At 32.7% G+C, this 13,811-nt stretch overlaps 1 protein-coding gene across 6 annotated transcripts in view; it reads left to right on the forward strand.

Moving 5' to 3' along the window:
- NBEA (neurobeachin) overlaps positions 1 to 13,811 on the forward strand; it is a 667,546-nt gene that overhangs the window by 241,176 nt on the left and 412,559 nt on the right. For 5 of the 6 annotated variants that reach the window (XM_082700384.1, XM_082700385.1, XM_082700381.1 and 2 more), the window contains one exon: positions 478 to 573. The exons of the other annotated variant lie outside the window; for it this stretch is intronic. In XM_082700384.1, the coding sequence (XP_082556510.1) occupies positions 478 to 573 (96 nt within the window). The remainder of the gene's footprint in view (positions 1 to 477; positions 574 to 13,811) is intronic. 6 annotated transcript variants of the gene reach the window in all.

The raw sequence follows: 13,811 nt of genomic DNA on the forward strand, positions 1-13,811 counted from the left end.
TAATACTTTATTGTTGCATGCAGTATTTACTTTGAACACATAAACATGATGTTACTTCATCATAGTATACTTTTAACTTTATTCTTCAAATTAAACATTATCCTACCATTCCAGTTTATGTCTTAAAACACCACTTAAAACACTAAGACTCTATTATGTTAATCAACTTTTGCTTCATTTTTAATGCATTCGTATCAGCTTTATATGTATAAAACAAGCAATACTGTAGTCAGCCTTCCAGTTCTGATTTTGTATGTGTATGTCTTCCTGTATGTTGCTAAAATGACTCTACTTAACAAGTGTCTGATTTCTCCTTTCTCTTAATACATAGCCTCTTTCCTTTCCCCAGAGATGCAGTCTTTATTGCTAGTACTGTTTGCATGTTGCAATAATACAGAGTTGTCATGGATCTCCAGTGGACCATGTTGCAGGTTGTTACATGCTGGCTCAAATTTGATTCCATGATTTTCTCTACAGTTGTGGTCATACCATCTATCCCTCATCCAAGTTTGAACCATGGATTCCTTGCCAAGTTAATTCCTGAGCAGAGCTTTGCCCACTCATTTTACAAAGGTAATATTGACCTCATCTCCTGACCTGTTTGGGTATTTGTATTTCATTAATTGTTCTACAATAAATATCCATAATGTAATTGTTTATAAACAAGTATTCACTTCAGGTTTCATGGAGATATGATATGTTGTATTTACATTTGGCTCTTGAAAGCAAAATACAGTTTTTATATTTGTATTTCTTTACATTTCTTTAAGTATCATCTGCAAATTAAGGATATTTAATTATATTTTTAAGAATATTCACAGTGGTGGCATTTACTAGAGATTGAAGAAGAGTCACACCTTAGTAGTGGGACTAAAATAGCTCTGAAAAGAAGGCTGCTGTAGACTCACAAGAAAAAAAAAACTTAAAAACAAGCCTTGAAAATATTAAATTGATCTCTAAGTTACTTTACTTTCTGTCAGAGCAAAGTTCTACCTCTCTTTAAAGGACTACATAAAGTTTTTCAACAAACAACATAAAATTCAATGTTAAACATTCAATAAAAAAAATTATTAAACATGAGAAGAATCAGGAAAATGTGATATATAAGCAAGGGGAAAAAATACTTCAATAGAAACAGATTCAGAAATGACAGATGGCAGACTTGCCAGATAAGAACATTAAAACAGCTATTATAAGTATGTTTAAAATGTTTTTCAGTTTAAAAGAAATAGTGAATGTAATGAGGGAACAAAAAAGGAATTTTTTTTTAAAAAGAATCAGTTGGAGTTTATAGAGATAAAAAATAAAATAGCTGATATGATGTCTCTGGGTAAGGTTGACATAGGATTATTCTCTGCAAAACAGAGGATTGTAGTAAGCTGAAATCTGCTCTCCCTGTGCCATCCCACCCAAGATGTTCCCGTGTACACACCCTGCATGATTCCTGGGAATATCTTACTCCTGTGACTATGTTGTATTACATGGCACAGTTGCTTTAGAAAGTTTTAAGTTTAGAAAGTTTAAAGTTTTAAGAGAAACTGATTGTCCATATCCATGACCTAATAACGTAAGACCATAAAGGCAGAGCGTTTTCTCTTACTGGTTATGGAAAAGGAAGTCAGAGAGACTGAGAGTGTGAAAGTGATTTGACTTGAAGTAAGTCCTTTGTTGCTGAGATGAAGGTGACTGCAGTTCAGAGACCTAAAATCACCTTGTAGGAGCTTGAGAGCACTACGTGGCTGGCAGTCAGCAAGTAAGTGGGGGGACTTAGCCCACAGCAACAAAGAACGGAATTCCTCCAGTAACTTGAATGAGTTTAAAGAGGACCCTGCACTCCAGATGATACCCTAGTTCAGTGTTTTCTCTATATTGGCTAATGATATGGAAGACCAATTTATAGAACACATAAAGCAGTGAACTATTTTCTGTTACATCTTGGTGAAGGCACAGATTTTTTTTTCAATAAATGTGCAACATTTGAACATCATGATGAAATAAAGGAAAAATTCTTTTCAGCTTTATTGCGTACAAACATCTAGCTATGAACTAAGAAGAATTAGATTAGATTAAAAATCTGGAGGGTTTTGTGTGCGTGTGTGTAGAGGTGTTCCAAAGACTTAGCTGTAGTGCCTGGAAAATATTCTAGAATAGTTACCCAGATTAAGGAGCCTGTATCAGAATATCAATGTACTTCTTTCTTTATCAAGGAAATCTTGTGAAAACAACATTAGCTCAACTGCACAGTGTTCTTACTGGCATAATAAAATTTTGAATTACTTTAAGACTGTTGTGGTGAATTTGCTATTTTCTTTCCTGTGTAGTAATGTGGAAGATGATTATAAATAACTGGTACGGTGTTCTATGGTGTGATGGGTATTGAAAGGCAAAAAATCTTGTTGATGATATTGGAACAAGAGTCAACTCTTGGTGTTTACTCTTACTGAGTAAGAATCCAGTTTGATTTCGTTCTTTAAAGACTAGTAGAACTGGTTCTTGGTCAGACCTGTAAAATATTTTTAATGAATTCAGTAGTTATAAATGGGGAATGATTGCAACATGTTTTTTTAGTAGCAGAAAAGCTCAAAGGACAAAAAGTTAGAATCTTAGAGTGATTTATGACTTTTTATTACTTAAAAATTATTATTTAATATAATTATAAAGAACTGTAAGGATGATTTTGATTTTTATCATCCTTGAAAATTTATCTCCTGACATTTTATGTATTTGATAGAATGTTTTATGTTTAATTTTCCACCAGAAGAAAATTCATATGTAAGAGATTCACGAAACTGGAATTCATTGCTTTCATTGAAATATAATTTGTATTTGATTATAACAGTACAAGATAAGTTACTGGAATTGGGCATTGATGAGCATTGAGGAAAATTTTGAAGACACAGCATTTCTATTTTCATTTTGGATAAAAGCTTAAAATGAATATTCCGAGCTTTCTGAGTTTTCATTCCATGAACATACCTCTGTGAAACTATTTCCTCTACTCTGCACGATATTAAAATAAAACAAAACAGCTTAGCTATATGTTATTCCCATGAGTGGCATTATTGCCAGTTCAACTTGAATTAGATAAGTTAACAAGCAAAAAGCTCTCACTGTCACATTATCGCCTTAAATATTTATATTCCCAGTGTTTGTATAAAACATTTATATAGGAATGTATTTTAGAGAATCACTCTTCTGCTTAAAACTTTGTTTGTTTATGATTTGTGATGGGAAAAAGTCACAAGTATAATAACATTTGTATATATTGGTCACCTATACACATACTTTCAGTGAACAGCATGATGAACAGTTTTATAATTATTTTCTTTTCCCAATGTTATCTTTGTTCTGATCAAATTGAAATTTATTTTTTCTAGAGAGTCAAATAAAAACATTTGGGTTTTTGTTTTGTGTACTTAATTTTTAAAATTATTTTAAATTCATTTTCAGAATGTCAGTCAGTGATGGATTTTTAAAAAGGTGAATTTTCACAGATAGTTTGAGAAGCACTGATTTGGAATACTCTTCAACTCCTTCACATTTTACTTTCTCCTTTCAGCTCATTATTGAGCTTTTTGGAAAGTTCTTAACTAGCTCTCGGGCCTCTCTCTCTCTTTTTTTTTTTTAAATCTTTGATAGTCCCTCAGTTCAAAGTCTCATCTCTTTAGCATTGCCATAGTTTCCTCTTTGGCTTTCTTTTCTTTAGTCATTTAGTCTGTAACTGATGACAGTAAAAAGTAACACTAGTGTATATAATAAAATAATGAAACATACTTTATATTTAATATTATACATTCTTATAATAAATATTTTATAATATACAATATAACAAATATAATAAAGCAGTGTTTCTTTCTAAAAGTTTCTAAAGGCTTCTTATAATTTAGAGAACAAAATTAAAATGTCTTACAGTGGCATACTACTTTAGTTCTAATTTACCTGGATTATACAATTGCTTCCAAAGTAGTTACCTCTTTTTTTACTGATCTTTATTTGATTTATTGCAATTTTGCTAAAATTTGTTTTAAAATGTAAGTGATATTGGTTTTTTTTTTTTTTAATTTTTTGGTAGCATTTAGAGTAAAAATATCACATAGACTTCTCCATTCCTTAATAATTACAAGTACTGTCCTGCCTCTTGATCTTTGTATTTTGTTTCTGGTTTTTAGTTTGCTTTCTTCCCTATTTTTTGCACGACTGGTGCATTTTCATCCTTCAGGTGTCTCCCTGAAGGCGCCCACCTCACAGAGGTCTTCCCTGATTTCTGTAGCTGAGTAGCTTCCTCCACATGACCAGCCTGTTCTCTACCACTACATCTTCATTTCCTTTTTTGCACTGACACAATTTATGTATTTGTTTAGTTGCTTATTGAATATGTACTTCAAGAGCATAGTCCCTGAGACCTAGCATGGTGCTTAGAACTTAATATATCAAATATTTGTTAGTAAATGAGTAAGCCAGTGAGAAAGCTAACCAGTTTTTTAAAAATAAAATGTATTTTATGATAGCCATAAAATGTATTTTATTATCAAACTTTTTAAAAATAGGGACAAGAAACTTTTATTGATAACTTAATCTAGAAGCTGTAGAAGCTTTCTGTTAATCATTTCAATTTAGGTTTAATAAGAATAAAGTTAATACTTAGGTGAACTTAAAAATAAGTATGTTGGTTTTCATCTAACAATTTGTTATTAGGGAAAAGAATTAACACTGTAAATAAAATAGTTAAAATAATATAGTACTGTTAAAAGAATCTGTACCCCTGGGGATAAAAATATATGTTTATAAAAAATAAAAATTAAAAAAAAATAAGAAGAGGCATATGGCATGATTGGTCTCTAAATAAGCTGGAATTTGTATGAATGTTTCTTCTAGTATATTACATATAGTATCCTATATATTAGTATATAGTACTGTATATGTTATATAGCATATTATAAATGCAACTTTTCTAGTCAAATGGAAGTATCATTTGGCAAATGGTATCTAGTTTACCAAGTGGGCAACCATTTGAAAAAGTTCATTTATATCCTTATCTATTATGCCAGATCTACTTCACGTGCATTAAATTTAAAGGTAAAAATGAAACTGACCGTAATTCATGACAATTAAAGTCAATATTTGTATAAAAAGGTATTTTAAATTGTAACATCAAAAACTAAAGTTTCAAGTAGAAGATATGACTAAATCAAAGTTTTATATATTTCCATGTCTGAAAATATCAACCAAATTTAAAACAAATGCTAACAAGAGAACTTTTATATGTATGTGATGAAAGTTAATAGCCTTAATGAAGAGAAAGCTCTTAAAGATCAATTAAAAGAATGTATCACGCTAAGGGAAACATGTAGAAAGCATCAAAACAGTTAACAGAAGAAAATCATTGTATAGTACAGATAAGGAAAATATATTTAAATCTAATAACCAAATTTATATTGAAGGAAGAATATACTTTGATCCTGTGTGGCTCAGTCAGTTAAACATCCAACTCTTGGTTTCTGGCTCAGGTCATCATATCAAGGTCGTGAAGTAGAGCTCCACATTAGACTACCCTGCTGGAGATTCTGTCTGCCCATCTTCCTCCCCTCTGTGTGTGTGTGTGTGTGTGTGTGTGTGTGTAATAAAATAATTTGTAATTTGGACAAAATTCTGAAGGGTTAGAATGCAAAGATGTGCTCTTTACATAGCATAAAAATATTTATAACCCTTATGCTAGTAATTTTACATTTAGAATTGTATCTTAAGGAAACAATTAAGGTTATGCCAATAATTTGTATAGAAATATATTTACCATTAAGTTTTTATTGTATGTTTAGAAATAAAGTTAATATTTATTAAGTAAATTATTACATTCATATCAACTGCAGACTTTTTCAGTATTACAAATTTATTTTCTCTTGCTTTTGAAATCATTTTTAATGTATCCATTGTAATCCATTATGTGGATGCATTATAATTTCTAAGTACTCTAAAACACCATCATCATAATACTTATAGAGCTTTTATTGGTACTGATGTTGCATAATATATATTGTATTTATTTATAGGTAAAAATCATGCACAGGTATTCCTAGCAAATATTTCTTAGTTTTACATCAACTTTTTGAAATAAGTGTCTGGTTTTGGTATTAATATATGTACCAACAAAAGCCTCTCCCTCCTCTTTCTTCCTTTTCTTCCATGTCTAATTTACTCTTTCTTTCTTTATGATTCCTTTATTATATATTTGTTGAATAAATGAATGATTTCCTATTACATCCTAGTTGCTGGGAATATATAATAATGAACAAAGAGTCCATGTCTTTATGAAACTAATATTCTTGCAAGGTAGATACATTTATAGAAACCACACACTTAAACATATAATTGCAAGTTGCTGCATTCTATGAATAAAATTACCGACTGTTATAAGAAACTACAAAATAAGAAACCAAATTTGATTTGTGGGTTGGGGATGACTTTTCACAGAAGAGACATTTAAACCAGCAACAAAAAGATGAGTTCAGGGACATCTGGGTGGCTCGGTCAGTCAAGTATCTGCCTTAAGGCTCAGATCATGGTCCCAGGGTCCTGGAATCGAGTCCCCTATCAGGTTTCTTGCTCAGTGGGGAGCCCGCTTCTCCCTCTTCCTGCTGCTCTCCCTGCTTGTGCTCTGTTTCTCTGACAAATAAATAAAATCTTCATTTTAAGTCTAATACGGATTTGGCCAGGCTGAAATCAAGGCTTCCCCAATACTGCATGCCTCTCTGGAGGCTGTTGAGAAGAATCCATTTTCTTCACCTTTTAGCTTCTAGAGACCACCCATAATCCTTGACCCCTGGCTTTCTTGCTTCTCCCTCCATCCTTAAAACCTGGAACAATGTATCTTTTAGACTGTTTTTCTGTAGTGACATCCTCCTCTGAGCACAGCGAGGAAGGGTTTTCTTCCTCTGTGGACTCATCAGATTAGATTGAGCCCACCTGGATTATCCAGGATGGTCTTCCCTTTGCAAAGCCCTTCCATTTAATGTCTTTCTTGCTGTATAAGGTGACAGTCATAGGTTATGAGAGTTAGGGCATGGACATCTTTAAGGGGAGTGTTCACTATTTTGTCTACTGTAAGTATCATAATCTGCTTATAATTTTACAAGAGCATTTTGGGTATAATGAGGGAATAGATTAAAGAGGGCAATGAGGGAATCTGTATAAACCAATTGGAGGCTGTTGCTCTTTAGGTAAGTGATGCTATTGCTTAGCACAAAGGTGTGGTGGCAGTGGAGGTTGAAGAGGAAGATAAATTAGACATACCTTGGAAGTAAAAGTGAAAGTATCTGGTAATAGATTGGATGTGGGGCATAGGGTATACCAAGTTTTCAAAGATAGTGCCTGGCTATCTGTCTGAAGTTCTGAGACCAAATGGCCATTTATCAAAGCAAACAATACTGTTAAGAAAGGTCGAATAGAATGACACTTCTGTTCTCTGCATGTTTTTACATCTAAAGCTAGTCTCTTGTAAGCAGCATATAGATTCTGCAACTGAAGGCAACTTTTAGGCATGTATGTTGGCATTTTATTATTAATGTTAATGATTGCCTCCATAATACTACAGAAATACATGATGTATTTTAATAGGAAAGTAGTGTTTTGATTTGTTTTTGTTTTTTAAGAAGAGAAGTGATAAAGAATACTATAGCAAGCTAGGTCAAAGGAAAGGCAAAATTTGTATGTATGAATATTTGATAATTGATACTCTACTCAAAATGTACAAGTTGGAATTGTAAACATCCCTCAGAGGTAGGACTTCTGAAAGAATGCAGTAAGGATCGCCAAAGAACTGCTCCTCCAAAAAACAATGAGAACACTAGCAAAAATTGTCAAAATCACTTTTCCCATTCACTGGAAAGTAACCAAAGGCTTGCAACAATCCAGAGAGCGCTAATATAAGAAAAACTATAGAAATCTTTATGAGAATAGCAGGCTTTTTGTGATTTAGCTTGCTGTGTTAGTATCCAGTTCTCCTCAGCTCTGTGGTGTCCTTGAAAATCCATATCCAGAAAACTGTGGTAGCTGTGAAAACCAGCAGCATAGCAGCACTCGAAGGAGGTCAGAAAGTCCACTGAGCACTGTATCAGACCTGTCTGGAAGCTCCCTGGTAAAGCTTCGTTCACAGAGTTTGTCATTATTTAACCTGATCAGAGCTTGCCTAATGAGAAAAGTCCTGGATATTTTTTTGAAATAATCAGCAGCATCTTTTTAAAAAAATATTGGAACTGCCCAAGGTGGCAGTACCAGTTGGGCTAAGTAGGAGCCTTACCAAAAGCCTAAAGGAAAACCTGAGAATGAGATGTCCATACTCTGGGCTGTATTCAGGTCCAGGAAAGACCTGAGAAAGCCCCAGTCACTCATCTCTGGATAACCTTGAAGGCTCTGTTCAAGCAAGAAATGAAGGCTGAGGGAGAGTATTGAAAGCATGCCCTACTGCACATCCAAAGCCTCTGGCAAAGAGTGGAAGATTTTGTTTGTGCAAGATAAGTAAAGCAGTCTCTATCTAGTCATTAGCTGATGACTAAGCTAACTGAACAGAAACTTCTGTGGCTGCAGGTGTTATGGGGATATCAAGAAATATCAAACAAAATTCTATAAAATTTTATGGTAGAATTTTATAGAATTTGTTTGGAAAAGTCAATAAATAAGCAGAACAACAATGAGCCCTGTGGGAAGGGTCTGATTTCCAAGATATCCACATTATATTTAAAATTTTTCAACAAAAATTTTCTGACGCTTGTAAAGAAAGAGGAAAGGATGGCCAATTCACAGGGGGGGAAAACAGTCCTTAGAAACTGCCCCTGAGGAAGCCCTGATGTTGGACTGACTAGATAAATATTTTAAACCAGCTGTTGTAAAAATGCTCAAGTAATTAAAGGAACACTTTTCTAAAAAATTAAAAATATGAGGGTAATGTCTCACCAAAGAGTATCAGTAAAGAAATATAGAAAAGAATTCAATAGCAATCTGGAGTTGAAAATTACAATAAATAAGAATTCATTAGAGGGGTTCAACAGAATATTTGAGTTGGCACAAGAAGGAATCAATATACTTGAAGACAGGTCAATTGCTGTTATCTTACTCTGAGGAACAGAATGAAGAGAAAAATGAAGAAAAGTGGAATGAGAAAAGGGGAGAGCCTGAGGGATGTGTGAGACACCATCAAGTGAACCAACATACAAATAATGGGAGGCTAAGAGAAGACAAGAGGCAGAAATGGGAAGAAAGAATTTTTGAAGAAAAAGTGGCCTGATAACTTTCCAAATTTGAAGAAAATCATTAGTATGCACATCCAAAAAGCATGTATTCCAACTAAGATAAACTCAAACAGATCTATACATTATAATAAGAACTAATTAGAAATACCTTTTGGCTCCTAATTGTTTCTCCTGATTTATAATTTTGTCTGTTATGGGTATATTCATTGAAAATACCGAATTCCTGAAGTTGTATTCTTATACTTTTAATGTAACAAACAAAATTAAATCATATATAAATAATTGCAAAAAACTACTTAGTGCTTTTGCAGTCTTTGTTGTGTAAAATGAATAATAACAATTTTAAATCTTACATATGGCAGCTTTTTCTTTCTTGGAATTCAGGTTAATTTTTGTGTAACTTGGCATTTGGGGATTTAATATAAAAAATACAAGTTACATATAGTTTTTTATATTTTAAATTACTCTAAGGTGATTTAATTTGCTTAGTATTACTACTTGAGCAAATAATAAGATTTTTAGTGATATACAAAAAGGAGCTGTATGCTCCTTTTTTTTTTTTTAAAGATTTTATTTATTTGACAGACAGAGATCACAAGCAGGTAGAGAGGCAGGCAGAGAGAGAGAGAGGAGGAAGCAGGCTCCCTGCTGAGCAGAGAGCCCGATGCGGGACTTGATCCCAGGACCCTGAGATCATGACCTGAGCCGAAGGCAGAGGCTTAACCCTCTGAGCCACCCAGGCGCCCTGTATGTTCCTTTAATGTTATTTCTTAAGTAGTTTGGAAAATAGCAATTTGAATAATTTAATAGGTAAGACATTGAAACACTTTATACATCACTATAAAACAAGATTTTTCAAAAAATATTGTGATAAATGAGGTCCCATACAGAAATCATTTAATCTGCTGCAGTTAACCCTATATGTTTTCTAAAATATATTAGATGTACTCATTAGGTTCAATGAAAATCAGTAAGAAAAAGAGGCATCTGGCATCCAGCTCCATGTTTCTTATAAGGTTAAGATCACTCAGACCAGTCATGTTTCTGCTTTGTGTACTAATATGCCTCTTGCTGTAGAAACTGATGAAGAATGATCGAAAAATTACAAATCCATTGTCATTGATATAACTGGCACAGCTGCAATCATTTGTACTTTCTTGTTCATGCTTAACATCCTATTGAAGTCACTTGGGTTAAATCCTCAGAGTACTTTACTGTCCGAGAGAAGCAGTCTGGAAATGCAATATAAATTATTCAAACTGAAGTTGATGCTATAAACTATGAGCATGCTCTGTAAAAAATATTAATGCGTGATGGGAAGTTAAGGTAGGCTTTGAACTACTGATCTCTTTTTTATTTGCAATTACTATTATAAAATTTTCCAATGGTGTTTATTTTTATTTCTACATAATATGATCATAAATTATGCTTTGCAGAGTTTATTGATTTGAATAGACTTCTTATTGAAATATCAAAAACTGCTTCATTTTGAAATCATTGATTTACCAGCCTCAGTAAACATAAATATTAGAATTATATTACTGTGTAAATATTTTAATGAGTCATTTGAAAATATTCCAATATTCAATTTTAACAAACTTAATTGCATTTTATAATTAAGAGGTCAACATTTATATTGGAGTTTCAAGTATCTAGTAGTGAGTTATAGATTGTCATTGTTCCCTGAGAGTTCATTGAATGGAAAAGCAAAAAAGTATGTAGTTGATGGAAAAATCTTATTATATGGTACCTTGTGGACACTAAATCAAAGATTTTATTTTAGATATCCTGTTTTTAGCAAAATTCTTATATTTCAGGTTCCTATACTACTTATATTTTTGTGTAGTTCTTAATGTAAAACATGCCATAAATAAAAACACTGAAACATCACATTAGGATAAAGTGAAACCCTTGGCCAAATCTGTAAATCAGCCAAGTTCAGACTAGGTGCTAGATTTGACTATATGCCTTTTGAGAATTAAATTCTGAAAGAAAATTTAGCCCATGCTGGTAAGCATGCCACTGTGATTTCTTGTTAGAGTTCTTATTTTGTTTCTGCATTTACATTTTCTGTCCTATTGTTGTAGAAGGTATTTAATTTTTATTTAATTGCTATTTAATTTTCTACTGATTTTCTACCACAACTGATTTTTCTCCCCAAATATATAATATATAAATGCAATCGTGCATTAAATAAATTCAGTAATACCTCCAATAGGGGCAGTAACTGCCTTAGCAATTGTTCTCATTCTTTATTCCCAACTTACTTCATCAACTTTTGAAGTATCAATTATCATCTCAATTTGAATAATCCCAAAATACATGGCTGTATTTCTTTTGACTCAACAGCTATAAATATTTCAGAGATTCTGCACTCAATTAATTTCAAAATTTAACTCATTGTATTTCTGAACAGGAGCACCTGGATGGCTCAGTTGGTTGAGTATCAGTCTCTTGGTTTCAGCTCAGGTCTTGATCTCAGGGTTGTGAGATCAAGCCCCATGTAGGGCTCCATGCTCAGTGGAGAATCTGCTTGAGATTCTCTCCCTCTGCCCCACCCCCATTCTCACATACACATGTGTGCTATCTCTCTCTCAAATATATAAATAAATCTTTTTTTTAATATAATTTTTTATTTTTTATAAACATATATTTTTATCCCCAGGGGTACAAGTCTGTGAATCACCAGGTTTACACACTTCACAGCACTCACCCAAGCACATACCCTCCCCAATGTCCATAATCCCACCCCCTTCTCCCAAACCCCCTCCCCCCAGCAACCCTCAGTTTGTTTTGTGAGATTAAGAGTCACTTATGGTTTGTCTCCCTCCCAATCCCATCTTGTTTCATTTATTCTTCTCGTACCCACTTAAGCCCCCATGTTGCATCACATCTTTTTTAAAATTTCTTTTCTTTCTTTTTTTTTTTTAGATTTATTTATTTTAGAGTGAGTAAGCAGGAGGACAGAACGAGAGAGAGGGAGGGAATGAGGAGAAAATCTCAAGCAGACTCCCCACTGAGCATGGAGCCCTGCTCGGGGCTTGATCTCAAAACCCTGAATCATGACCCAAACCAAAACCAAGAATTTGATGCTCAACTGACTGAACCAACCAGGCACCCCCCCCCACTAATATTTCTGAACAAAGTTTCTTGTCTTTTGCTTTCTTCCTCACTTAGTGGCATGTCTCCATTGTCTTCATTCTTTTCCTTCCTTTTTTTTCCCAAATGCTATTATTCAAAGTCTTAATTTTCTGTCACAAGGTTTTATAAAAAATCTGAAACTATTACCTTACCTCTTACCTTTTCCTTCTCCAGTGCTTTGCCAGGAGTATTATTAAAATTATCTGTCTTCTCAAAACTTTCATGTAGTTATCTTAATTTTTAGTCTTGGAACAATTAGGTTTCTAATACGTCTACCTGTTTTTCATGTTGGTCATCTGGTGTTTGAATATTATTGTCTTGTTCTACTGATTAATCTTTCCTGTCAATTCTAACATCCTTGAGCAAACAAATAAAACTATTTAAGGAAAATGACAATAAAACACTTAGTTGTGAGAGATGTATATTTTTAGCCAATTTAAATGGATATTGTATATTAAGTTGAATAATATGAAAATGTTATTTTTATAAAGTAATGTGTGTATCTAATACAGTTTGAATCAAAAGGAAAGGAGAATTGAAAGAAAACTTTCTTTTGGAACTTAACAGAATTATTCTGAAATCTGGAAAAATTAATAAATTCACATACTAAGTAAATTTGGATGTCATGACATTACTCTACATTTAAGAAATTAACAAAACTGTCATAGAGTCTAAGAGTCAAGCCCTGTTGCTAAAGAAATTTCCTCCACATTATGTTTAATCCTTTAGCATGTGTGTATAAAACTTTGAAAAATTATGATCCTACCCCAAAAAATAGTATTACCAAAACAACATTTCTCTGTGTTTTTATTAGAGACTTGACCAAAGGTTTTATGAGATGTTTTGCTGAAATCAAAATAGCCTATTTCCTGTTGGACAGTCTTCTGATTTCTTGTCCTAAAAACATTTCAAAAGAAAGAAACAACCAACCAAAGTAACGAAAATCTAAGGGCAGTTTTATAGAACTTACAGATGTTCATTTTGAAGAGATCTTAGAAATAACTTACTCTGCGCTTCTTGTTTTACAAAGGATAAACTTAAATATAAATCAGAGTAAATCAAGTACCTAACATTGACTAAGTATCTACTTCATATTGGACCTGCAAGTAATTTACCTATAGTATCTTATTTTCTTCTTCCACATCACTTTATTAAGAGCTGTTATCCCTATTATACCTAGATTACATCAATTTTCAAGGTCATGATTTAGAATTTGATAACATTTTATTATATAGGGAACTTCATTGTATTAACGTTTATATAATGAGAATGATAGGCATATAACATTTTAAAGAAGTCTTTGTTTTAATTGATAATGTATGTGTATTTCATATCTGTATATATTTTATCTGCTTCAGTTTTCACAAATTGAAATTTATATTTATTCACAAAGAATGAGTATTCCAAAATAATTGTTCTTAAAGGCAC

Source organism: Mustela nivalis (assembly GCF_964662115.1).
Source record: "Mustela nivalis genome assembly, chromosome: 15".
Classification (NCBI taxonomy): Eukaryota; Metazoa; Chordata; class Mammalia; order Carnivora; family Mustelidae; genus Mustela; species Mustela nivalis.